The 26868-nt window shown below is 48.7% G+C and overlaps 1 protein-coding gene across 5 annotated transcripts in view; it reads left to right on the forward strand.

The window, feature by feature from the left end:
* ANKDD1A (ankyrin repeat and death domain containing 1A) overlaps positions 1 to 26181 on the forward strand; it is a 39893-nt gene extending 13712 nt beyond the window's left edge. The window contains exons 5-16 of one of the 5 annotated variants that reach the window (XR_016510061.1): positions 343 to 447; positions 597 to 695; positions 4008 to 4106; positions 4650 to 4748; positions 6777 to 6875; positions 13575 to 13673; positions 14703 to 14801; positions 15698 to 15793; positions 17735 to 17939; positions 19292 to 19423; positions 20417 to 20645; positions 25967 to 26181. Coding sequence is in view for 3 of the 5 variants with exons in the window: in XM_090272033.1 (XP_090128159.1) it covers positions 343 to 447; positions 597 to 695; positions 4008 to 4106; positions 4650 to 4748; positions 6777 to 6875; positions 13575 to 13673; positions 14703 to 14801; positions 15698 to 15793; positions 17735 to 17939; positions 19292 to 19423; positions 20417 to 20478 (1194 nt within the window). In the remaining 2 variants the exon portion in view is untranslated. Of the gene's footprint in view, positions 1 to 342; positions 448 to 596; positions 696 to 4007; positions 4107 to 4649; positions 4749 to 6776; positions 6876 to 13574; positions 13674 to 14702; positions 14802 to 15697; positions 16081 to 17734; positions 17940 to 19291; positions 19424 to 20416; positions 20951 to 25966 lie in introns of those variants that run through there. The other 4 variants (XM_090272033.1, XM_090272030.1, XM_090272031.1 and 1 more) reach the window with 4 other exon arrangements.
* Positions 26182 to 26868: the final 687 nt, after the last annotated feature.

The following is a 26868-nucleotide window of genomic DNA, read 5'->3' on the forward strand; positions in this document are numbered from 1 at the left end:
GGGTTGAATTTCTTTACATATGATGAAATACACAGATCTTAAATTTATATTCTCTGGGATTTGACAAATGCTACTCCTGTATACTCCAAACCACTGTCAAGATGTAAAACATTGTTCTGTTGGTTGTTATGAGCCATTGATTGTTGCACTCTATTTGAAAAACAGTGCTTTAAACAATCTAGCTGTAATGAAAGGCCAGGGTGGAGGCTCTGGGCTTTAAACATAGGATTTGCAAACCTCCCTCACTTAAGTTGCTTCTGGGGCCAAGAGACCTCCTTCCTCACAGTGTGTGAGAAGGGTCTCCCTTGCAGACTGCAGGGACCACCCTGGGCTTGTTTCCAGGATGGCCTAACCTTACTGCACTGTGCAGCCCAGAAAGGCCACGTGCAGGTGCTGGCGTTCATAATGGAAGATCTGGAGGACATGGCCCTGGACCGTGCTGACAAGGTGAGTCTAGGCTTTACAGACAGGGTGTGTGAGGTAAGGGCAGGGGAGAGTGTCTGGGGCAGGAGAGGCCACTGCAAGCCCAGAGTGGCTGGGAAATAGAGGCCTGATGGGCAGGGCACAAAGGTTCACTCTCTTCTCTTCCTGGTCAGCTGGGAAGGACAGCGTTTCACCGGGCTGCTGAGCATGGGCAGCTGGATGCTCTGGACTTCCTTGTGGGCTCTGGCTGTGACCACAGTGTCAAAGACAAGGTACTGTGACCGTGGGTCCCAGGGGAGGGCCAGGCTCTGGGCTCCTGACCCGGGTGGGTGCCGGCAGCTTATCTGTGCCTACTTCTGCCTCCAACGTGCTGGAGGGGAAGGCGGCCCAAAGACCAGTGTGTCTGATGTTCATCTAGTAGGCATTTTTTGAGCACATGTTATGGGTCAACCCTATGCTATAGGTGAGGAACGCAAAGATGCCCAAGACACAGTTTCTTACTCAAGGAACTCAATGTCACAATCCTAGTAAAGAGCTATGATCCAATGTGGAGTGTCAGGATGGCAAATCAGATTGGTTGGTAGTGCTGCCTGGAGTGGGTTTGAGGAAACTGTGATTCCATCAGGAACCTCTGTTTTGGGGATGTGGGAGGAGTTAGGGGGATGGTGGCCACACACCTGTGGTGATCTGCTTTCTTTGTGGTTTAGTGAGTACAATGATTATGGCACAAGTAGGATGAGAGCACTAAGTAGGGGGCACTTTGTTCGGGGTGGATTAATGAATCTGAGAAGGGGCGGGGGTGAAGAGTGGAAAGGGCTACCCTGCAAATGACTCGTATCAGGGGCCATTGTGAGTCATTAGGCAAATGTGTTGCAGCAAATTCTAAATAATGCTTCTAACAAAGAGACAAGCTCCATTTTTAATCCTCTGATTACGTGCGTGGCCAGAATAGAAGGACAGAGGGCTCACAGACGGATATACCACAGGGTCTTAGAACTGGAACATCTCCAGCAGGGCCAGTGCAACCTCTGCCTTTACGGATGTGGAAATGGAGGGTCAGGGAGAGGAATGCGGAAGCCAAGGTCACACGGCGAGACAAAGGTCAATCTGGGTTTAGAACCGGCATCTTGATGCCTAGACTTGGGCTCCTCCCTCTCACCTGGCTGCCCCCTGGGCACTGAGCCCTGAGGTCCGCACTGAATCCATCTGTCCTCATTCATTCTTCCTGGACGGACGAAAAGGCTGGGTCGGGTCCTGAGAATCAGGCCGATTTCCTTCATCTTTGAAATGTGGCTGGAAATGGCCGTGCTCCATGCCAGGCGCTGGGACAGGAAGCGTGATTACAGGGGGTTGGGGTGGGGGTAAAGGACAGCCCACATCTACCCAGGAGGCAAAAAATGATTGTACTCAGGGCCCCAGGGCCCAAGGAGAGCAAGAGCATCAAAACCAGACAAGGAAAGTCCAGCTTTGGTGAACTTGCTCAGAATCTTGCAATTAGAATTCCCAGAAAGAAGCACTTCAAATTGCATGCCCCTGTTATGTTTCATGTATGCAGACGAGGAATATTTTCATTTGGAACTTCATCTGGGGAGGGCGGCACAGGAAACTTTTCAGGGTTCTGACTCCTGCTAGATCGATGCCATGACACAGTGATGACCGGCATGCCACAGGGGCTGCAATGGTAGGGAGGCTTCCAGGGCCCAGAGAAAGTGATTAATTCCACTGGGAACATTGAAGGGATGCTGAGAGGGCCCCACAGAGGTGGAGAGATGGGGCACCCCCACAGCAGAGGGCAGGGGCACTGGGCCCAAGGCAGAGCCCTCCTTTCCCCTGGCTCTCCTGCCTCTGAGCCTCTGCCCTGCCCAGGCCAGGGAGGATTGGAGTGCCCTGTTAAGGGCTCTCTGCCACCTGCAGCTTCAAAGGGCAGGATGAAGATATTTATTACCCAGAAAGGAGAAGAAAGCCCTGCCCCGTGTCCATAGCCCTGCTAGCTGAGGGCACACGTCAGGTCCCGCTCAGTCCGTTCACGTTTCTTTGAACACAGAGACTTCACCTGGGGGTCCCATCCCCACAGCCTGCTCCCTGCTTGCTGCAGAGCGTGAATGAGGCCACCACATGTTTGTCTGCAGAGAGCTGGGAGAGAAGCAGAGCAGAGCCGTCGGGGAGGGGGGTATGTTTGTAACTCCTTTAAATACTGCGTTGGCTTTGGTGTACGTTCACATCCTCATTGGGCCCTTGAAGGGTCTCTGTCTAACTGTGAAGGTCCCCACCTCATGAAGGCACTGCGACCGGCCAGAGTGGGGAAGGAGCTTGAACTAGGAGGCGCCTGTGACTGGTTCAGTTTCGTGTGTCCCAAGGGCCTGCAGGATATGAGAAATGGCCAAAGCTGCATCTTCTCTTCTGGATGCTTCTGTGGGTTCCTCAGGAGTCCTTGCCTTGGCTTCCACCTGTGGTTCCTCTTTAGGGACTTACCTTCACTCTGGCCACTTCCAGCTGTCCTCCTTCACCAGGGCCCCTTCACCCTCCAGGCGTCCCCTGCAGTAAGATCCCTTTAGGGATAACCCCAAACAGGCTGCCCTCGGTGGGGCCACTTCTGATACAGAGAGCATGGTGCCTTTACCCCCACCCCACGGAGCCACCTCTCTTGGCTCCGTCACTGTCACTTTTGGACTTCTCAGGTGTGAGGTGGTTACCAGTCCTTTGGCTCTCAAGTTCCAGGAGACGCACGTCACGCTCTCATCACCTTACTCACTCATGGCACAAATACCGGCTGAGTGTCTGCCAGGTGCCGCTGGTCCTACCTAGTCTGGGCATTCAGGGAAACTTCAGAGAACAGAACAGAAATCCTCACCCTGTGGTTCTTATGCTCTAACAACAGAGTCAGACAAGAAGCAATAAGCACAGTATGTAAATAAATTATAAAGGTGTTAGTAGGCTATGGAGAAAACGGAAACGTTGAGCAGGATAGGGGATCAGGAGAAGACGGGCGAATTCAGTTATAAATTGTGTGGTCCGGGCAGGCCCATTATGCAAGAAGAAGCTAATGATGTCTTGAACAAAGACAAGGAGGTGAGTGACTGGGCCACGTGGCTGCCTGGGAGAGTCTCTGGAGTCGTGGCCTTGAGCAGTGGGAGTGGATGGAGATTTGGAGTCCCCAGGGAAGGACCAGCTTTAGACAGAAGCATGGAAAGTAGGGACTTTTTTATTTTTTATTTTTTTTTAAGTAATATGTCTGCCTTGAAGTGTAAGGGAAGAGAGACCAGGACTTGGCCCTTGAAAGTGCCCTTGGTCACAGCTTTTGGGACAGTTCTCAGGTCTACAGCTTGTCATGGACTTGCTCTGAGACCAACAACAGGCTTCTCAAACTCAGCTTTGCTTCTTACTAGCTCATGACCTGGGAAAGTCACTGACCCTCCGTAAGCTCTCATTTCCTCAGCTGTAAAATAAGGGACATTTTTCTAAGGCACTTGGTAAACTATCAAATGCCCTCTCTGGACCTCCGTTTCCATGTCTGTAAGATTGGGGGTGTCTCCAGCAGGTCCCCAAGCCTGAAAGGTCTGTGATTCAACCGGCTCTTCTTGCAGGAGGGGAACACGGCCCTTCACCTGGCTGCTGGCAGGGGCCACCTGGCTGTGCTGCAGCGACTCGTGGACATCGGGCTGGACTTGGAGGAGAGGAATGTGGTAAGCTGCCACCTGATACAGAGATGGGTCACATTCACTCTGTGGCTTCAAGGAATCCACAGCCTGTGGTACAGCCTGGTTTTCCCTGGTAGAGGTCCTGAAGCCAGGAGCTGAGGATATGTATGTTTTTGAACTAACAGCCCACCAGGAAAAGCTAAGCAGCAGCATGAAACTCCAGGCTTATTGGGGCACTAGGCATGAGGGGTTACCAAGAAGTCATGCCCAGGGTGTGTGCTCAAAGAAGGAGAAGTCTCGGTGGCCAAGACGGTCAGGGATGGCTTCCTGGAGTAGGAGGGAATGGACAGAGAGCAGGGCAAGGCTGCTTAGAGGGCAAGGAGAGCATGAGCAGCGGGGTGAAGGAGGGGATGAATGTACTGCATGCCCCTCAAATGTGCAGGGCTCAGGGAACCACAAATAATCAGATCAATGTCCTCAGTAGCTGGACAGTGGAGAGCTCAAAGAGCCCTGGCATGAGAGTGTCCCCTAGTCTTAGGTTCTAGCCTCAGCCTCCTTCCATCCTCATACTGCTCCTGTGTGTTTCAGGAAGGTCTGACTGCCCTGCACGCGGCTGTGGAAGGGATCCACCCCAACTGTGTGCAGCTCCTCCTGGGGGCTGGGAGCAGCGTGAACACCCTCACCCAGGTAGCCAGGCCTCCCCACGACTGATGTCTGCCCTGGGCAGTTGAGCTGTAACCATGTCAGCAGTAACAGCCACAACGATTTCTGAACATTGTGTGCACACAGGCTGTGAGGCAGTAGGCCCAGGTTCTGGTCTTGGCTCCTCCAACTGCTGAGCTGTTGTGATCTGGGCAAGTTACTTAACCTCTCTGAGCCTCTTTTCCCAACTATAAAATGGGGATGATATATACTTACTTGTTTACCTTGCTATGAGGATTAAACCCTTCGCACAGTGCCCGGAGCATAATAGGAGCTCAACATCTGTTTGTGTCTTCCTATCATCGGGCATTTGATAGTTTACCAAGTGCTTTAGAAAAATGTCCCTTATTTTACAGATGAGGAAATGAGAGCTTACAGAGGGTCAGCGACTTTCCCAGGTCACGAATTGGTAAGAAACAAAACCGAGTCTGAGAAGCCTGTTGTGCTGACTCCAGAGCTCATGGACCTTTGCCCCACCCACTGGGGTCCTCAGCATGAGGCCCACCAATGCAGGGGCCATACCAGCCCTCAGAGCTGGGGCCTGGGTGTGACTCTGGGACAGGCCCCTTCTCTCCCTCATCATTGTGCCCCTTCAATCAGCCCTTGGAAATTCTCCCCTGCGTCCTGAACAGGAGGGTCGTGACCTTTAAGTTGGGCGTTCGTGTTTTTGTTTTGTTTTGCTGTGTTTGGCTTTTTGTTTTTAGGCCAATGACAACTAGTCTCTTTTGGCTAGTTTAATTGCTTCAGGGTCTGAAATTCTTTATTTGTTATAAATTTTAATAATAAGGCAAAAATAATATTGATAATACAATATAAATAATAGCAAAAAAAGTTAAAAAACAGGAATTAAAATGGTATGCTACAAATATTTATTTGACACAAAAGACAGTCAAAGAGAAACAGAAGATAAAATATAGGAGACATACAGGAAACAAATAACAGAACAGAAAGTGTAAGTTTAATAATATCAGTGTTAAATCACCCTAAGTGTGAAAAATGTTTTATAAGCCACAAAATGCTTAATTTATAGAAAGGTGCGGGAGCCACTTAGCTGAGGGGTGTGGGGGTTGGAGGGACACCAAGGCCTCAGGTCACCTTCCGGGGTAGCGCTTTGGTCAGTGAGGCCCTTTTTCTGTGCCCAGCACAGTCTTTGTACTGGGCCGGTTCTCTATTGAAAGAAGCATGGGAACTTAGAGATGGGGAGGCCACGTCCAGCTGACGATGGCCACCGGTGGGGTTGGAGCTGCCCACTTCATTGGGCCTTGTGCTCTGCCTTGGCTTGAGGTTTCTGGCAGAGGTTACAGTCCACCCTGAAATTCCCAACCCTTAAAGTGTCATACAGCGGGGTCTCCGAGGAGCGGGCCAACCTCAAGTGATTGTCCTGCCCCTGGGGAAGGGGACTAGTTCCCACCCACCCTGTGCACCCTCACAGGACTTGGTGATTGTGACCAACTCGTCCTGGCTTGTCCCCATATTGGCAAGCGGGGACAGTTGGTCACTGGGTGTGGCCTGCCTGGCACAGAGCGGAGGTATCTTATGTGAGATCCTTGTTGGGCCAGGAGTGGGCTCTGACTGAAGGAGAGCACTTAGCAGGCCAGGCCGGGCCAGGGCAGGGGGAAGCTCTCGCTCTGGCCCTGACCAGCATCAGCCAGGCAGTGTGTGGCGCAGTCGGGGGTGGGGTTTGCCCTGTACTGGCAAATCCTATTTGTCCCCTTCTTTGGAAACCAGCTCCTCAGAGCCTATGCTCTGCGTGTCTTTACCAGCTAAGGATTGTGCAGGCTTTGGCCCATGTCCTGGAGTCTGAGACAAGGCCAGGAAAGGCTGAGATCATAGTGAGTTCCTATCACCAGTCACCAGGCCTGGGCAAGTCACTGATTTATTTAGTTTCAGAGTTGAAGGGGGATAATAGGCCCGGGGTGGGTGGGTGGGGGGTATGAGAAAAAATGACATACTGAATTCCAAAGTGTTTTGTAAACCCCACTGTGAGGTGCACTGATTCCTGTTTTCCTCTAGAAAGAGCAGAGCTGCCTCCACTCTGCAGCCCTTGGTGGCTCTGAGGACGTGGCCCGGGCCCTCATCCACTCAGGGGCCTGCACCAATGTGTCTGATCATGTAAGTGTGGGGGCCGGAACTGAAGGGTGCCCCTACCGCAGTCTTCCGTGACCTCATTGATTGGAGTTGGGGTCGGGGTTGGGGCCAGGGCAGCTGGCAGCACATAGCAGAGTCAGTAAGGTTCTTATGGAACAGGATTAGAAACCAAGCTTGCGTTTCCTTTCCAGCGAAATATCTGCTTGTGTTCTCCTCTCATTTATTCATTGGATCATAGTAATGATCTTATTACAGATTTAGTCTCTAGGTTGTTCACCTTTTTTCTGTTATGTTGCAGAATAAGCAGGAAAGCACCGGCAACAATATACCCTTGTGGTTAAGGCATGGACTTTGATGTCAGACAACCTGGCTTTGAGGCCTGGCTCTGCCACTCACAAACTGAATGACCTTGGGCAAGTAGCTTTGACCTTCCTGCACCTCTGTTTCCTGTCTATAGGTGCTATTATTATTCCCATCACATAAATGAGGAACTATGTGTTGCTTAAGTGAGAAAGAGGTCATTTCATATAGCTGAAGTAAATACTCTATTTAAAATTATTGTAAAAACACAATTCATTGCAATATAGAGAAAGAAGGCATTCTTAATCCTGACACCCTAGTAAAGCAATAACTTCTTTATTCCCTCTCTCTTTCTCCTCCTATGTATAGTGGCACCTCCAGCTAGAATAAATTCAGGCTAAGGCAGAATTCTGGAAGGAGGATGCATACTTATTTTTCCCCATCAGGACACCAGCCCAGTCTGGTGGAGTCTACCCCGCCCAGCTACTCAATGTTGCTGCATAGTTTCCCTGGTAGACATATTATAGGTGTCCCATGCCAGATGTGGTCCAGTATCCACATTACACTTAACAGATCCTCAACTGTTGGATATTTAAATTAGTGTTACTGAAACAGCAATTGGGGTCCTGCTGCCCACCACCACCCTCTAGGCAAAATTCCAGAGGCAAAGGTTTGGTGATAAAGGAAAGGGGTCTTTATTCAAAAGCAGTCACTTAAGCCTATCAAGTCACAGCTTTAATGACTTAAACCTATCAATTAAGGCTAAATTCTTAACACCTGCATTCTCCTATTGTTTCCACTTGTTAGTTTTCAATTATTTTATTCCTATAGGGTTAGTTTACAAACTAAAACGACATAAGCTACTAAAGCTACACAATTTTGGAAGAATGGCAGGCTTCTGCCTCAGAGCCCATCCTCTCTAGAACACCCAAAGAATAACCCTGCCGCCTTCTACCAGGCCAGCCCCTATCCTAGGCTGTGCCTGGAGTTCCTTCTGATTCAAAATACCGTCTGCTGGGAAACACAGGCAGCTGCAGCACAATCATCCAGGCATCCTGGAGGAAGAAGAGCCCAAGAGCCTGAGAACCAGAGAGAGCCAGTCTGAAACAGCACTAGTCCTCCTTTATTCCAAATCTTCTTTCCCATAATTTCATGCTCTGGAGGCACAGCTTCTCAGCGAATCCCATCCTAGGCTGTTTACCGTTGCCTCCTCCCACGACCCCTCTCTCCTCCTCCCCAGTAATCTGATCCCATCTCTCTGTATCATTATTTCTGATTTAGCCACTATAAAGAATGATTTCTTGAACATCTTTATGGCATAACTTTTTATTTCTTTTGCATTATATATGACTTCTCCAAGCAGAAGTGGGAATTTGAGGTCAAATACTGTGAACATCTTTCTAGCTTTTGATAAATAAACTGAATCACTCTCTGAAAGCCTTGTGCCAATATGCAGAGCCACAGCAGTGTGTGGGCTGCCTATTTCTTTTCTTTTCTTTTTTTTTTAATGTATTTTATTGATTATATTGTTACAATAATGGGCTGCCTATTTCTTAATCTGCTTGTCAACATTGTATATTAAGCTTTACATTTTCTCCCAATTAAAAAATTCCGTAAAAAAAAAATTCCGTAATTTACATGGGGTTCACTCTTAGTGTTGTACATTCTATGGGTATGACACGTACCCATCATTATACTATTACACAGAATGTTTCCTCTGCCTGTGCTCTAACTATTCATCTCCCACTCCCACTGCCCCAGCCTCCGGGAACCCCTGATCTTTCTACTGTCTCCATGGTTTTGCCTTTTCCAGAATGTCATTTATTTGGAATTGTACAATATGTAGCCTTTTCAGACTGGCTTCATTTACTTAGTAATATACATTTATGGTCCCTGCATGTCTTTTCATGGCTTGGCACCTCATTTCTTTTTAGTGTTGAGCAATATTTCATTGTCTGGATATACCACACTTCATTTATCCATTCATTTGCTGAAAGACATCTTAGTTACTTCCAAGTTTTGGTAGTTATTAATAAGGCTGCTATAAACATCCATGTGTGGGTTTTTAGGACATAAATTTTGAACTCCTTTGGATAAATATCAAGAACATGACTGCTTAAGAGTGTGTTTGGTTTTGTAAGAAACGACCAAACTGTCTTTCAAAGTGGCTGTACAATTTCACATTCCCAGCAGCTGTGGGTGAGAGTACGTGTTGCTCCATGTCCTGGTCAGCACTTGGTGTTGTCACTGTCCTGGCTTTTAGCCATTTAGTAGGTGTGTTTATGGTGCACTTCTTTACTTTCTGTCACCACAAGGTGCTCCGGACTTAGCCTATATTGTTTCCCATCCCAGTCCCAGAATCAGCCATTTCTCCACAAAGTCCTGGTACCTTTTATTGGAGAATGTATACAGTATCCTGTTATTTTCAATAACTACATCTTTAAGATCTTTCCATATAAGTATGTATTTAAGAACATATCCTCATCCTTTTTTTTTTTTTTATAGCTGTATAGCATTCCATTGCATGAATGGACCATAATTTATTAAATTGTATTCTGTATAAAGGTGGATTCTAATCTTTTGCTATTACAAACAATACTACAACAAAATCTGTGCATATAACCTTCCACGTATGTGGAAGTATATCTGCAGAATAAATACCTAGAAGTAGATGTATTGGGTCAAGTGGCACATAAATTTGCACTTTCTATACATACTGCCAAGTTGCTGATTGATGTGACCTGTATCAGTTTATACTCACTCCAGTAATATAAGATGGTGCCTATTTCCCCACAGCTTTGTCAACACATTGGGCAAAATGTTTGGATTTGTGCCAATCTGATGAGTGAAGAATTTTATCTCCCTGTAGTATTGATATGCATTCCTCTTAAGAGTCTTCTGTATTCCCTTTTCTATCAAATGCCTATTCATATCCTTTGACCATTTTTTTCTTGGATTATTTTTTACTTTGTAATGAATCGTAGGAACCTGTTGAAGGACATTGATGTTGCTTTCAGTTTTAAACTATTATGAATAAACCTGCTATGAACATTCATGTACAGGTTTTTGTATGAATATAAGCTTTCATCTCTCTGGGATAAATGCCAAGAATGCAATTGCTAGGTCCTACCGTATTACATATTTAGTTTTATAAACAACTCCAACACTGTGCAGAGCAGCTATGCCATTTTACATTCCCACCAGCAACATATGAGTGAGCCAGTTTCTCCCCATTCTTGTCAACATGTTGCTATTTTTTTATTTTAACCATTCTGATAGGTGTGTAGTGACATCTCATTGTGGTTTGAACTTGCACTTCCCTGGTGGCTAATGACGTTGAACATTTTCTCATGTGTTTATTTGATCTCTGTATATCCTCTTCAGTAAAATGTCTCGTCATGTCTTTGCCCATTTTCTAACTGTTTTTTTTTACTGTAGAGTTTTAAGAGGAGTTCATTATATATTATAGAGCTAGCCTTTGTAAGCTATGTGATTTGCAAATGTTTCTCTTGGTCTGTAGCTCTTCTTTTCATCCTCTTAATCGGATCTTTAGCAGAGTCAAAAAATTTTAATTCGATGAGGTCCAATTTATCAATATTTTCTTTCTATGGATCATATTTTTGGCATCAACTCTAAGAGTCCTGCCTAGTCCTAGAGCCTCAAGTTTTCCTCCTATGTTTTTGTTTATAAGTTTTATAGTTTTACATTGAAGTCAGTAGTCCATTTTGAGTTAATTTTGTATAAGGGAGGCTCTTTTATATTTCTTTTGCCTGCAGAAGTTCAGTTGCTCCAGCACCATTTGTTGAAAAGGCTATCAAAACTTCTTCCACTGAGTTGCTTTTGCACCTTTGTCAAAAATCAATTGGCCATATTTGTGTGGATCTCCCTGCCTTTTCTTAGCATACTATTCACACTTTTTTGCAGTTTAAAAAAAAAAAAAATCAAAACATTATTTATTTATTTTTAGAGAGAGGGGAAGGGAATGGAGGGATAAAGAGAGGGAGAGAAACACCGATGTGTGAGAAAAACATTGATCAGTCGCCTTTTGCATGTCCCCCTGCTTGCCCCCCAAACAGGGACCAAACCTGCAACCCAAGCCTATGCCCTGACTGGGAATCGAACTGGCGACCTTTTGCCTTGTGGTATGATGTCCAACCCACTGAACTACACCAGTCAGAGCTGTTCTGCAGTTTTTAATAAATTTTTTATATTAGAATATATTTGGTTTTACATAAAAGTTGCAAAGGTAGTACAGAGAGTTCTCATATACAGTGGTCCCTTTCTATATCGCGGTTCACTTATCGCGGCCTCACTGTATTGCGGGATTTTAAAAAATATTATATTTAATTATTTATTGCAGACTTTTCACTATATTGCTGGATTTTGCGGTACTGTATACGTCTGTTGTTAAAGTTACATAGGTTTAAGAGTGTAGAATATGTTTAAGAACATAAATAGTATTTATAAAAGTGTGGAAAAGGTTAATAAGGGAGTGGGAAAGGTTAATAAGGGACTGGGAACGGTTTATAAGTGTGTGGGAAGGGTTTATAAAGCCTTAAAATATATATAAATACTAAAATAAATGTAAGGTTCCTACTTCGCGGATTTTCACCTATCGTGGGGGGGTCTAGAACGTAATACCCGCAATAAGTGAGGGGATACTGTACCCCACATCCAGTTCCCCTATTAGTTCCATCTTACATTAGTATGGTATGTTTGTGACAATTAATGAACCAATGCCAATACATTATTATCAACAAAAATCCATACTTTTTTCAGATTCCTTAGTTTCTACCTACTGTCTTTTTTCTATTCCAGGATCCCATGCAGGATACCACATTCCATTTAATTGTCATGTATTCTTAGGCTGCTCTTTGCTCTGATAGTTTCTCAGACTTTTCATTGTTTCTGATGGCGATCCTTTGGTTTGCAGGCCAGTGCTCAAGCCACTGAGCCACACCAGCCAAGGCATTAAAAAAAAAAAAAAAAAAAAAAAAAGACTGACTTTTAGAGCTGTTTTAGGTTCATAGCAAAACTGAGCAGAAGGTAGAGATTTCTCATATGCTCCGTGCACCCACATATTCATAGCCTCTGGTATTATCAACATCACCCACCAGAGAGCTACATTTATTACAATCACTTTGGTGCTTTTATCCTCTATATGATTTTATTTTATTTATTTTTTAAATTTTATTTTTTTTTGTTTTTCAATTACAGTTGTTCTTCTATATGATTTTAAAAATCAATTCTACTAGGGTTTTTGGGGGGGTGGATAATAACGATTTTAACCTGTCTAGGATAAAACAATGATGTTGCCTACAAATAATGGTATCATTAAAATCTTCTTTTCCAATATTTATAAACATTTTCCCCCCTGTCTTAAACTAGTAATGGCAATAACAGGCATTCTTCTTGTTGTGTATGTGTGTTTTGTAACCTTTTTTTTAAAAAAAGATTTTATTTATTTATTTTTAGAGCATGGGGAAGGGAGGGAAAAAGAGAGAGAGAGAAACATTGATGTGCGAGAGATACATTAGCCTCTTACATGCCCCCATCTGGGGACCTGGCCTGCAATCCAGGCATGTGCCCTGACTGGGAATCAAACTGGCAACCTTTCGGTTCACAGGCTGGCACTCAATCCTCTAAGCCACACCAGGCAGGGCTGTAACCTCTTTATATTCACTATGTGAGGGTGTTTTTCCATGATCAGTATAGGTCTATATTATCAATTTTACTGGCTTTGTACTATTGCACAGTATGTGTGTCACGATATCACCTACAGAATGGATGCTGTGGCAGTATCTCCACTTTGTCATGCAGTCAGGGGTCACAAGGGACCATAGCAGTGAGATCTCTATTCCAGTCACAGCTGGCTCTCTTATTCATTTATTTCATATATAAATAGGTATCAGGCATCTACCTAGGTGCTGTGGGTAGGAAGTTCAATAACACAATGTCTCTATTAGCTGTGTCCTTTGGCAAGTTGCATAAGTTTTCTGAACCTCAGTGTTTCCATGTATAAGATGAAAATACTAATTAGAATACCATTGCTATATACTTTCTAGGTTCATGTGTGGGTTAAATGAGCTATTAGAGAACATTAAGATGTTGCTGATAGAAGGGACCTTAGTACTTGCCAGATGGATAAGAGCAGAGAAGGAAAATGACTTGCCCAAGGTCACACAGTGAGTTCCTAGCATGGAAAAGTCTCAAACTTGGCTCTTCAGGTCCCTACCCACCTTGAGGTTCAGTTTTTGGATGCCAGGGATTCAGGCTTTGGGGCTGTAAAGGCCTCAGGCCACCGGCCAAATCCAGAAGCACTATTATTGCCCCTCCCTACTCCCATCCCCCAGCACCCACCTGCAGTGGGGCAGTCCTGGGAAGGACCCATCCAGATTCATATCTCCTTCCCTTCCACTGCAGCAGGGAGCCACTCCAATGCACCTTGCTGTGAGGCACAACTACTCCTTCCTGGTTCAGCTCTTCATCGATGCTGGCAGTGACCTGGATGCCACCGACAATGTAAGTGGCTGCAGAAACCACCTGGTTCCCATGGAGCCTCTGGGCACCCGCCCAGGCTGGCAGGGCTTGGCTGCAGTCTACCAGCATGACCCAGAGCTGAGGAATTGCTTCTGTAGGTTGTAAAAAGCTGTTGGAATTTTGTTGAAGGTAGGATCATTTTTACTAACCATTCCCCTATTTTGAACATTTTTGCTTATTTCCTAGTTTTTGCCATGAAATATGTAACACTGCAGTTAACACCCTCCTATAGTCAACCTTTTCCTTTCATTGATGTTCCCCCTTTAGGGAGAATTCCCAGGGCAGCGGTGACTGGGGCAGTCCTGAGGAATAACAAGAGGCCTCTGAGCCCTTTTCAATCCCTGTCCCCTCAATGCACCTCCTAACCACGTAGTCCTCAGTGCCAGCACACACAACCACCAGCAGGGGAAAGCAATTTGGCCGGATATAGCGCATATTCGTTAAAATGGTCGGTATTCTCATGCCTGAGAATTGAGCTTCAAGAAATATTTTAAGAACTCATGCCCAAAGATATTTGTTGCAGCATTATTTATCAGACTCCAGTTTGAAAAATGGACCAAGTACTTAGTAATGGGGAAATGGCTAGGTAAATTACTGTACTGACAGACTATTATGGAGGTATTAAAAGTGGTGTTTATCAATGTTTATAATATGCATAAAGTGTTATGTTAGGTAGAGCAATAGGTGCAAAAGGTATATATATACAGGATGATCTCAAATACATAAAACCAAAACCAACATTCTGCATTTAAAAAAAAAAAAGACTAGAAGAAATATCATTACAGAAGTTGACTTAGGTGGGCTAGTGAGTAGTATTTTTTGTTTTTCCTACTTTTTTGTTTTTACCAACTTTTCTCTGGTATTATGTTTATGATTAAACCCATAACTTCTTAGAGAAACTTTATTAAGTCCCAGTTGGGAGTGTACCCGCTTTGATTCTATCCTGGCTTTAAGCCACAGGCCACTTCTAGATGTTTTTCTGTGTCCCTGTCCCCTTGGCTTCATTTCCAGAGGCAACAGACACCCCTCCACCTGGCCGCGGAGCACGCCTGGCAGGACGTAGCAGAGATGCTCCTGGTTGCAGGCGTTAACTTAAACCTGCGAGATAAGGTACCTCTGCTCACAACCAGCCTCCCTTTTACCCTTTTGTGGCCAGGAAGCCGTCCTACCCCACTACCACTTTCCCCTGCCTCCTTGAGGGCCCTTAGCTCCTGGCCTTCCCCTTTCCTGGTCTAGGGCTGTGATGTGGATGTCTTCTGGGTCATGGCCCCCATCACACTCTGAGCCCTATGAGTCACTTGGTGGAGAAGGGGAAGCCCCTCAGCACATCCTGCCTCTGGGGTGACTGCCTCCCCAGTGGCTGGAGACCCCAGAAGAGTGACGGTTTAGCATGAGGCTTGTGAGGGGAAGGGTGCTTGCACGTGTAGCCCAACATGGCCAGCCCTGGGGATGGTGTGGGGAAGGTTAGGGGCAGGACCAGGCTCTGAGGCTGGAGCTGGGAGGGACTCCCTGCTTTGAGCTGAGCCCCAGGGCAGCTGGCCAGACTTGAAGAGAAACTTCCCATCTTCACAAAGGCCTCTGGGATTGGCTGAGGCCAGCACTGTGCGGGAGGTCTGGATCAAAGGGCTGGGAGCTTCTGGAAAGGCAGGCAGATGTGACCCTGGGAACCCAAGCCTCTTCTCTGGGCTCTAGTTTCATCTGAGAAATGAGGCTGGGAACACCTATTTCACAGGTGATGTTGGAGAGTTACGCAGGCTGAGTTTCATAAACACTAAGGCTTCATAAATTCTAAGGAACACGGGGTGGTGGCTGGAATTACCGTCATTGCCTTATTCTAGCTGTGACTTTTCCACCTCTGTCATCATGAACAGAAAGCCTTTCTGCTCTCCAGTGAGGGGGGCTGGAAACTGCTTTTTTTGGGCAGCACGGTTTGTAGTCACTGCTAGAGGCCACTTGACACCCCTCCTGTAGAAACTCTGCTTTCGCTTTTCGCTTCTGACTTGCAGCAAGGGAAAACCGCCCTGGCAGTGGCCGCCCGCAGCAACCACGTCAGCCTGGTGGACATGATCATAAAAGCCGATCGCTTCTACAAGTGGGAGAAGGTACTGAGACCCTGCGCTCCGTTTCTCCGTGTAGGAAAGGGAGCGACCTTGGCTCCAGGTCGAGCTGGCTCTGACCAACTCAGGGGCCCCTCAGTTTCCACGGGGGTTGTTGGTGAGGGTCTGGAGATGGGGGGCATCCAAACCACACAGAAAGAAGTCCAACTGAGGTCCACGCCAGTGTGGAGAGGCACCTGGACACTGCTATTGCTCCTGGCTGATGGATGAGTATAGGCGTGCGTGCGTGGAGAAGAGATGGCAAGTTGCTTCCAGCTCACTGCCATTTCCAGGTTACTGGAGTTACTGCTTGGGGTGTTGTATTCAGGTAGCTGTCTGAGCCCAGAAGGGGAGCGTCCTGGGGGTGATTAGTTATGTCTGCTGTGGAACTGGGGAAAAGAGGGACTGATTTAAGGCCCTGCGCTTGGTGTTCTAGTTGTCAGCAAATGGGGGTGGGGTAGGGAGTTTTGGGGGGTCTTTGAGAGTTGTTTTTATACACAGAAAATAATTGTTTACATTTATTTTAGTTTTAAAAATTAATACTCATTTAAATTTATGACAAGTTTAACAACTAATTTTCCTTAAACTTTTAAATGAATTTTATAAATCTTATTATTCTTATTATACAACCTAGTAAATTTTAACAGTCATGTACAAAGAAGCCTTTCAGTCAGTGTTTGGTCCCATGCATAAATTTAGTTAATTAAACTATCGTAAACATTTTAAACCAAATGAATAAAGTTAATAGATTTTCTTTTTAAGTACTTCAAATGCTTCCTAAATTTTAAAGTTATCCTATCCTAGTAAATCCAATTAATTAAACCTATAAATAAAGTTAATTTCAAATATCTTAAACATTCCAATATTGCTTACAAATAGTAAACTTCTCTACACCTCTAAAATAAAAAAAAAAAAATCTATTTTAAAATCAGTTGGCGGATGTCCAATTTCAATAAGAATTGTGAGCTCTTCTCTTTCACCGACATGCAAGATTCTCATGAACATTACAATCCCTTTACAACAGATGACTTCTAAATGTACTGTTAATCCCAAGACCTTCATACCAAGGGTTTGATGAAATGATTTGTTTCTGTGCTTAATTCTAAACCATTTCACTCTAAAAGTTCTCAACACCAGTGCAGAGGTGCAGTTAGAGTCACAAATTCCCCCTCCCTACCCCCAGGCCGATTCAAGAATCTCTGGCCTGGGGACTGAGCATCAGTGGTTCTTCACACTGCCAGATGATCCCAATGCACAGATGCAGCTGCAAACACTGCTCTAAGGAACTGGTCTTTACCACTCCAGGTGACAGCCAAGCTCACATGTCATCACCTCACAGGTGACTAGCCAGACACTTGAGTAGGGTGTCACATGCAGACACCAGAGTAATTTTTCTCACTGTGAGCTTTTTAAGAACCAGGACTCTGCATCCACTTTCTTTAGAGGGGCTCGCTGGGGCTTTTGTGGGCACAGTTTATGCTATTACATAATTCTTTTGTAACCTCTTACTTTAACACCTGCTTTGCATAGAAAGAATTGTGTAACCCTACCCTTTAGTACTTGTTGGGATTTGGCAAGCCCAGTGCCTGGTTCTTGGTTTGCTTGGTTTTAGCTACAACTGCTGAGTCACTCTACTGGCACCTGTGCTATATAGAAACACAGAAAAGAGAGGCATTGGGAAGCCTTCCTGGAAGAGGTGGCACTTGGGTGGTCTTTTGGCTGTGGCAATGGCATTGAGGGACAGAGAGGTGAGCAAAGGAATTCTGGATGGAGGAACAGTGTGGGCAGCTTGGGTCCCAGAGGTCAAGGCAAGGCATAGAGGCAGAAACCAGAGTAGTGGTCAGTAAGCCCCAGGCCGGTAACGATGCCAGTTCCCAGTCTAGGGTCACCAGGGAGAGCCTGGCAGGGATTTCCCCCTGGTTGATACCTTTGGGATCTGCCCCACAGGACCACTGCTCACTCAGGGACTCCAGTGATCCCTCTGGGAAGAGCCTGACCTTTAAGCAGGACCATCGGCAGGAAACGCAGCAGCTTCGTTCTGTGCTGTGGCGACTGGCCTCCAGGTACCTGCGGCCACAGGAGTGGAAGAAGCTCGCATATTGCTGGGAGTTCACTGAGGCCCACGTCCATGCCATTGAGCAACAGTGGACAGGTACCACCTTGCCTTGGCAGCCCAGAACAGCCAGCAGGTGGAGGGGTAGGGGCACTTGGAGTGTGTTCAGTTTTCTGTGCTTCTGGGGGAAGAGCCTGTACAACCCACAGCCCAGCCACACGAAGCCACATACCACTTCCAACATACCACATGATCTTTCACTCCTCCAGGCCTTTGCATACACTGTTCCCTTGCCTTTCCCTCCCCATTGACCTGTGAACTTCACCTTCTTCATGAATCAGCTAGAGCTGATACCCATCGTTCATACATGAAACTAAAGGCATTTCCAGTAAAGGATAACTAAGCACTACTAGAGCCATTGAATGGAAAAAAAGGTAACAGACCTTTTGGCCAACCCAATAATTAATATAGAGATACCTGACACAAAAATATGCAAACCAATTAGTGGAATAGAGCAGGGTATCTAAAAGTAAACTCTATTACAGATAAGAACTTTCACAGATGATAAAGAAACACTGGGGGCAAAGCTACTGAATAAGTAGGTCAAATGAAACTGCCCCCGTAAGGGCAGCGCCATGAGGAAGTGCGGCTGAGGGCCCAGGGGGCAGAAAGTCAGAGGATCCAGTGAAAAGACTGGCCTGGACCCGATGGCTGTGTCCATCATTGCTGTGCTTGAGTGGGGGTGTCCCCAGCTAGGAGATCCCAGCTGAGAGAGCACACCTGTTAGAGTTTAATAACTAATTAACCCCACCACTGGCACTGAAGAGTGAACACTTATTTTCCAAACATGGTTGTACATTGGAATCACCTGGGAAGCATTAACAGCGCTCAGTGCCTAGGCTGCGCCCAGACCCAAGTTTGTCGGCATCTCTGGGGGTTGGGGGAGGGACCTGGATGTCAGTATTTTTTAAAGCTTCCCAGGTTTTCCCAATGGGCACTTATGGTTGAGACCCCTGGTGCAGGGGAAAGAACATGGCCAGCTCTGTCTCTAAGTAGTCTTCCGATCTGTAGAATAGGGCCATTAGCATGCACGGCAGAGACTGTCCTCAGCAGCCAAAGATGAAGTGCACAGTCACGTGCATCATGGTACCACAACGAGTGCCAGTTTTATTTCTCTGTTAAGAGTGACACCAACAGCATGCATGGTAGATGCTCAGGAGAAAGGCCGGGGCTGGGGAGGTTTAAGGGTCCCCAACACAAAACCTCTACCCCCACCCCATCTGAGGCTGTTTTGTCCCCCACTCCTTATCTCTGGGCTGAACTCTGCAGGAACACATGGGGCCTGGTGTTCAGGAGGCAGTACAGGGCAGCGTAGACACGTGCTGAGACCTGGCTCATGCTAAGTAGACCAGGGTGGCTCTTTCTCCCTTTCTCTTTCTCCTTCATGTCAGGCACCAAGAGCTACCAGGAGCATGGCCATCGAATGCTGCTCATCTGGCTGCATGGCGTGGCCACGGCGGGTGAGAACCCCAGCAAAGCTCTCTTCGAGGGCCTCGTGGCCATTGGCAGGAGGGATCTTGCTGGTAAGAGCATTCCCTGCCCAGCTCCTGCTCAAGGCGGAGCGGGCCCCAGGGTCAGAGCTGCATGCCCCTCGCTGGAATGCAGCAGGTTCTACCTAGGGTCGCTCAAACCACAATGCTGTGGTGCTGGCTCTGAACCCTCCAGATGCCTTCTCCTAGCCCTGCCTCTTTCTGGAACTCAGGTAGAGCCTTGGGCAAATCACAGTGCCTCCTGGCCTTGGTTTCCCCATCTGTGCAAGGAGGGTCTGGGCCCAGGTGATCCCTATGACATTCACAGCTCCAAAGCCAGTGACACTACAATCTCTTCCTCTCCAGCCCTTTATACTTTGATATTTTTCTTCAGTTTGGAATTAAGCTGAAACAGCCCACAGAGCTTTTTCACAAACATTAAGACACATGGACCAGAACTAGCTTAATATGAGTTGAACCAGTCAGATTTCAAAATTTCCAAGGCTGTCACAACTTTTGAATTCTAGCTATTAAACAAAAAGAATAAAATAAATGGATTTTGGAAATAAAAAATAACTAAAGAAAGAAAGGAAAAAAAAAATTGTCAATCTCCCAAGCCTGGTTTGGTATTCAGGGCATCTCATGGAATCATCAGGCAAGAGGAATGAAAGGTTATCTAGTATTAATCCCTCCTTAAAAACAAGGTCAGCTCATGATGACAAAGCCTTAAACATCATAATGTTCATGGGACAGCCACAGGATGGGTGTCAGGCAGTCACCAGTAGTAATGAAGGAAAAACATGGACAGCATGTTATGGGGGGTGTGGGGAGGCCCCTGGCATATGGCTCTTCACTGCTGCCACAGGCAAGATGGCAAGTCATCGCAGAGTGGAAGAATTGGGTATAACTTTTTCTTTTTCCAAGATGTTAAATATTATTGTTGCTGCTTCTTTTCACACAAATTCTGGCAGCCAATTAAAACCTACAACCAGCCCTGTGAGGCAACACTTGGGCAACATGAGGCAATGAGAGTCTTGTCTTTTGCAGAAAGCGTCAGGAAGAAAGCAAATGCTGACCCAAGCTCCCCCAGGAGGTGTGCAGCCATGTGACCAGAGGGACTGGACCTTCAGGAGCCTGGGACCTCAGAGTGGGGGTCGCTGAACAGAAGACAGCTGCCATTTAAGGGCTTAAAAACAAAAATCACTGTTAACAAGCTAACCTCCAGCTGCTTTTACTGAACCACACAGTCATGCAGGGCCTGTCTCAGGTTTTGCAGGTAATCCCTTCTCACAGGTATGGTACTTTGCATCTCTCAGCTCACTTTTAGCTCCATCTCAGAGCCTCACAGGGTGCAAGGGGCGCCGTTCAGAGAGGACATGGATTCAGGCTAGATGATCAGCTAATCAGGTGGTGAGGTCAGGTGCCAAACCCAGCATTCCCGTCTCCCCAACCTGGGGCAGGACTCCATCCATCACTTACAAAATGGACCTCCCTTAACTCATTCATTGGCTTGTAGGAATGCGGTGCTTACTCCACAGCTCTTTCTGTTCCCAAGTTGATTTGTATACTTTGACATTTCCAAGAGGCGTCTGAATACTACCTGTGCTCTCGAGCCCCGTGTCAGATGTGATTTCCAATGTCAAATCACAGCGGGATCTTTAAAAACTATACATCACATCATGCCATTCTCGTGCCCACCCGAGGGCCCTGTGTCTGCCCACTGGCCCTGCCCTGCCCCCCAGCCAGCCTGGCGGTCTGTGCCCTGGGGGAACTTGCTGTCCTTTGGAGGTGGCTTCCCCCCCGTCCTCCGTGGGGCCAGTTGTGTCCCAACAGCCAAGTCTGTGTTTCATTAGGACAAGATCTTGGGGAGCCCTTCCCTGCCCCTGCTGGGGAGTGCCTGCGGAGGTCCCAACCCGGCGCTGTGAGCACGGGTCACAGATCTAAGACTCTTAAGACGGGTCATAGAGGTATCATGGCAACCATTGCAGGTGAGCCGGGGGTGGGCGTGGGGCGGGGGGGGCAAAGGTCAGCCGTTGAGGCTGAATGGAGGGACCGGGAGCTGAGGTTTTGGGTGGCCCCTGGAAGCCAGGAGTGGCTTTGGCAGGGACCTGGGAGGGAACTCTCCCGTCAGTGTGCCTCCGGGGCGGAGCGCACCCGATGAGCCCGCCTCGGCTCTCTTGACCCGTCACGGCACCTGCGACCCGGCGCACGCTCTGTGGTGTGGCTGCTGTGTCTGAGGCCCTGTGTTGGGGCCGCAGTAGAAAACCAGTGTGGTCCCCCTCACTGCCTAGTCACGTCGCCTGAGCCTGTTGTTCTCATGGCTCTCAGCATCTCCCGAAACACAATGGTGCTGTCGTTTGCCCCTCTGTCCGCCAGCCGCTCTCAGCCCCTGAAAGGTGGGCTGTGCGGACCCCGCCCCCGAGACCCAGGCCCAGCCAGGGGCTACAGAGGAGCGGAGGAGAGCACACGCGTCTGATATCATGACATTTCATTTGGTTGTTAAAACTGATTCATCCGCACAGGCTTCCCCAAACCGCTTTACAGTATCTCCAATCAATGACCGCCCCAAGGAAAACCACCCTTTGACTCTTTCGTCCCACCCACGTGTCAGTATCCGGTGGAGTCGCGCAGGGGCCGCTCTGTGAGCGGCCTCATGGAGGGGGAGGGTCCTGACCGCAGATCGGTTCCCACCGGGACGGGCTTCCTGTGCCCCGGGCCCTTGTGCCAGCCCTGTGGCCTCTGGTGGCCAGTTGACCCTGCTTGCTTGCTGTCGCTTCTGGCGGGGCCCGGGGACCTCCACCTCTAGGCCGTGATGGCCCTGGTGGTCTCAGCTCCTCGCGTTTGAGTTTTTGCTCATTTCTTTCTTGGGGACCAGGAATTGTGGTCTTTGGAAGTGGAGGCAGCTCAGATGCTATGTGCTGCCAGCGGGCAGGGCTCAGGTAGTGTGGGGTGCTCCTCCTGAATACCCCACTTCTTGTCCCTCTGCCAGCCACCCCCTCGATAGCAGCTGCCCTCTGGTTCTGTTCGGGGTTCCCAGAAACAGTTCCAGGGACACAGGGTCATCAGTTCACCGTGGGACAGCCTGTGCCCTCCAGCCACAGGGGTTGCTGAGTTGAGGTTGCCTTCCTCAGCTGTAGTCCTGGTGGAGAAGCCTGAGCTGGGGTGTGAGGGCCTCCGAGCTGGCTGAACTCAGGGCGCTGTGGCTGGGCTGAGGTGCAGAGTCTGTGGGCACGCGGGGCAGCTCCGCCTGGGGGGCCATGGGCCCTCACCCAGGGCAGGCCAGGGGCTGGAGGGGCCGCTCCCAGGCTGGACAAGTAGGGCTGCCAGAGACAGCAAATGAAACACAAAACATTGCCTGAGACATGTGAAAAACCGAGAGAGTACTTGTTGTTTATCTGAAATTCAAATGTAGTCGTGCACCCTATTGGCAGGGCCTCTGAGTCCAGGGTACCAGGAACCCAGCCTCAGAGTCTGTAGCCTGGGGGGCCCTCGGAAAGGTAGGTGCCCCTGCCGGCCTCGGCACAGGACAGGCAGCTCCTGTGTAAGTCAGGCCCCAGGTGCCCGTAAACCAGCTTCAGGACACCTTCGGGGATCCAGACCTCCAAGCCCAGGAGGGTCCTCCTGGCCACAGCCACCAGGGGGGCAGCAGCGTCCAGGACTTGAGGTTCCTCTGTGGGGTGGGGGCCCTGACCCAGTTATTGGGTCACGTGGTCAATCAACAAACACCGACGGAGGCCATGGGGACAGGAGCACTGTGGGGACAAGAGTGTGGCCTGACTCAGGGAGATCCAGTGCCTGCCACGTCAGGGTACCCAGGGCTTCGAGGAAGGGGCTCCGGTAGCCTTGTTCCCACACCAGGCTGCTCCCCCAAATCCTCCCTGAGCCTCGCCAGGGAAGCCCACCCCAAGCCCAGCGCGCAGCTGGTGGGGCTCCGAAGCCTGTCTCTCTGCTGCCCCCTGCTGTCGGGTGTGGGGAATGCCCACCCGATGAGCCCGCCTCGGCTCTCTGACCCGTCACGGCACCTGCGATCCGGCGCACGCTCTGTGGTGTGGCCGCTGCGTCTCAGGCCCTGTGTCGGGGCCACCGTGGGAAACCAGTGTGGTTCCCGTCACTGCCTAGTCACATGGCCTAAGCCTGTTGTTTTCAGGGCTCTGAGTATGTCCCGAAACACAGCGGTGCTCTCGTTCGCCCGTCTGTCTCCCAGCCCCTCTCAGCCCCTGAAAGGTGGGCTGTGCGGACCCCGCCCCCGAGACCCCCAGGCCCAGCCAGGGCCACAGAGGACGCTTCTGATCCCACGACATTTCATGTGGGTGTGAAAGCCGATTCATCCACACAGGCTTCCTCAGACCTCTTTACAACAACTCCAGTGCGTCAATGCGCCAATGAAAACCACCCTTTGACTCTCTTGTCCCCCCCGCGTGTCAGTATTTGGTTGAGTCGCGCAGGGGCCGCTCTGTGAGCGGCCTCACGGAGGGAGAGGGTCCTGACCGCAGACCGGTTCCCACCGGGATGGGCCTCCTGTCCCCCATGCCCGTGCGCCAGCCGTGTGGCCTCTGGTGGCCGGCTGACCCTGCTTGCTGTCGCTTCTGGCGGGGCTGGGGGGCCTCCACCCCCGGGCCGCGCCGGCCCTGGTGGTCTCAGCTCCTCGCGTTTGAGTTTTCGCTCGTTTCTTCCTCTCTGCAGCATCGGTAGTGGGCGCAGCTCTGGGACGCTGTGTGGCTGCCGGCCTGCGGTGGGGCCGGCGGTGTGGGGGGCCCTCCTGAGTTCCCCCCCCGTAGCTGTCCCACACCCAGCCCACCGCCTCTGGTTCTGTCGGAGGTTCCTGGGGCCAGTTTCAGGGACAGAGTGAGGTCAGGACCTGACCTCTTCTTCCCAGCTCACCGGTGGGGAACCTGAGGCCCCCCGCAGAGGGAGTGCCTGTGCAGGGCACATGATGTCACGAGGCCCCTGGCGGTCTGGCTCCAAAACCTCACCTGAACCGTCAGCCTGTGTGCGGCGTGAGGCCAGGGGAGGACCCCGAGCAGTGGGAGCCCCCGCGCCCCTCCCCCACAGCCCCGAGGCTCCTCTGCGGTCCCAGCTGCAAAGCTGCGGAGCCCCCTCCACCCAGGGGCTGTGTCCGTAGACAGGCCGGTGTGGGAGAGCACCCTGGGGCCCCTGCAGGCCCCGGCCCCCGGGCTGCCCTGCTCTCAGCCAGCCCTGCTGTGGGACAGACAGCTGAGCTCCCCGACCCTGGCCCCCACCTCCTGAGATGGCCGTGGTCGGTCCCCTCCTCCGCCTTCCCCCTGGTTTCCTCCCTTTCTGATCTCAGGCTCAGGCCCTGGTGCTCAGCGGGTGCATCGCTGACCTGACACCCACGGGTTCCCTGAGAAGTGGGGGTGGGGAAGCGCTTCCGGACAGGGCCACCAGAGGGCAGGCGCGCACGGCAGCACCGGCCGGGGCCCGGGCCCCAGGGAGAAGGACATCATTTTTTCCCTCTTGTTTTAACATTTTTAAAAAAATTTTAAAACTTTTTTGAAATCATTTCAGACTTACAAAAACATTGCAGAAATAATACAAAGAATTTCCAAACACTCTTCACAATACAGCTTCCTCAAGTATTAACATCTTACATAACCAGAGCATAATTTCCGAAAGCAGGAAATGAACACTTACAATACTCTTAGCTTGTCTTTAGACCTTATTCAAGTTCAGTCAGTTGAGCCACTTATGTCCTTTTTCTGGACCAGGATCCAGTCCAGGATCACACCTTGCATTTAGTTGTCATTCTTATTTTGTATAGCCTCATACAAAGCCTCACCTCTCTGGAGCAGCTCTATTCAACTAAACTTTCTGCTGTGACGGGAATGTTCTGGATCAATGCTTCACAGTATGTTTGCCACTAACTAGCTACCTGTGGCTATTGTACACTTGAAATGTGGCAAGTGGGACTGAGGAACTGAGTTTTAAATTTTATTTAATTTTAATAATTTGAAATTGAAATAGGCACCTGTGGCGAGTGGCAGCCATATTGGGTGGCACAGGCTGGTCTGGCAGTTCACTTTTAGGTGACCGGCAAGCACAGGCTATTGTGCAGGTCAGCCTCACCAATCCGAGCTTGTGATTCCAGGGAAATGTGACTTTGGAAGCTTTGCAGTTTCACAGCATGTAGAGAGTGTCTGTGCTGGAAGCCTGGAAGTTCTGCCTGCGAGCTCTAACTTGAGCTCTTTGGCATGTGGCACAGCTGGCTATGGCTGGTAGGGGAGCCCACAGCTTAGAAAACCTACCCATGAAGTTTCGCATTGGGCCTGAGTCTTGGGAAGCAGGTAGAACAAAAACTGTTGGAGCTGAAAGGGGTTTCAGCTATCACGCATGGCTGGCGGGAGTTCACAATGGTACAGTTCTCTGAAAGGCCATGTGACATTCATTACCTACCAGAATTACAGATCCATTTGCACACTGACTCAGCAATCCTATGTCTAGGAATTTATGCTACAGATAAACCTGCAAACGTATACTAACACTAATGCATGTTAATATAGGGGAGACTGTGCCATGGAGAGGGGTTCCTGGGGACTCTGTACTATCTGTTTTTGTTTTGTTTTGTTTTGTTTTGAGCAGCAAAGCGAGGCATTTATTCAAGAGTCTGCAGAGTTGGGTGCACCCTCAGCCAGGAGAATGTGCGCCTGCACTATCTGTTTTTTAAACTTAAAAAAAATAGTCTATTAATAAAAAACACACGAACTAAAGTTTTGAAAAGAGAGGCTTTGAAACAAGCCCATTATACAGGCAGTAACCTGATGATCTGAGTTGTGTCTTGCCTGAGGCCTCACAGTTCACAACGGGAGTCAGAACCACCCCCACCCCCATAGCATGCAGTCTCTGTGCCCTGTGGCACCTGGTCTACTGCACGGGCTGTGCTGAGGCAGAAAACCCTCCTCTTCCATCTTCCACTTGGAAAAGATCTTTTGTGCCATATGGGATTAGAACATCTATCTGGATGAATTTTGCACAATGAATTTTGTATTTTTTTTGAGACAAAAACAGCAAGTTCTTAAGTAAAATAAAATTGAAATGTTGAAGTACCTCTCAAATTCAATACTCGTTTCTTTTGTTTGGGAGATCTATGGCAGTTTCAAACTGGACAAGCTGTTGTGGATTGGCTCTATGTGACCACAACTGTTCAACTCACCATCAGCACTCAATACTGACTATCTTCTGTGCCAGGCAGTGTGCTGGGAGCCGGGGAGCAGCGTGGAGTGGCCCACAGTTCTTGCCCTCTGGAAGCCTGTGGTATGGGTGGCACAGGGGCTCGGATACCAATAATGTCATATAATACAGCGGATGCTATGATGGGGGTTTGCAGAGAACGATGGGAGTTACTCTTCCTTGGAGAAGGTAAGGGGGAGGAAGGTGAGAGGCGCTCAGAGAAGAGAGAAGTGGGCAAAGCGCATTTCAAGCAAAAAGTAGGCTGCGATGGCACGGAGCTGTGGAGATACATTTGTTTGGGGAATGGTGTGACT

Source organism: Furipterus horrens, unplaced genomic scaffold, assembly GCF_987537825.1.
Source record: "Furipterus horrens unplaced genomic scaffold, mFurHor1.1.pri manual_scaffold_3, whole genome shotgun sequence".
Lineage (NCBI taxonomy): Eukaryota > Metazoa > Chordata > Mammalia > Chiroptera > Furipteridae > Furipterus > Furipterus horrens.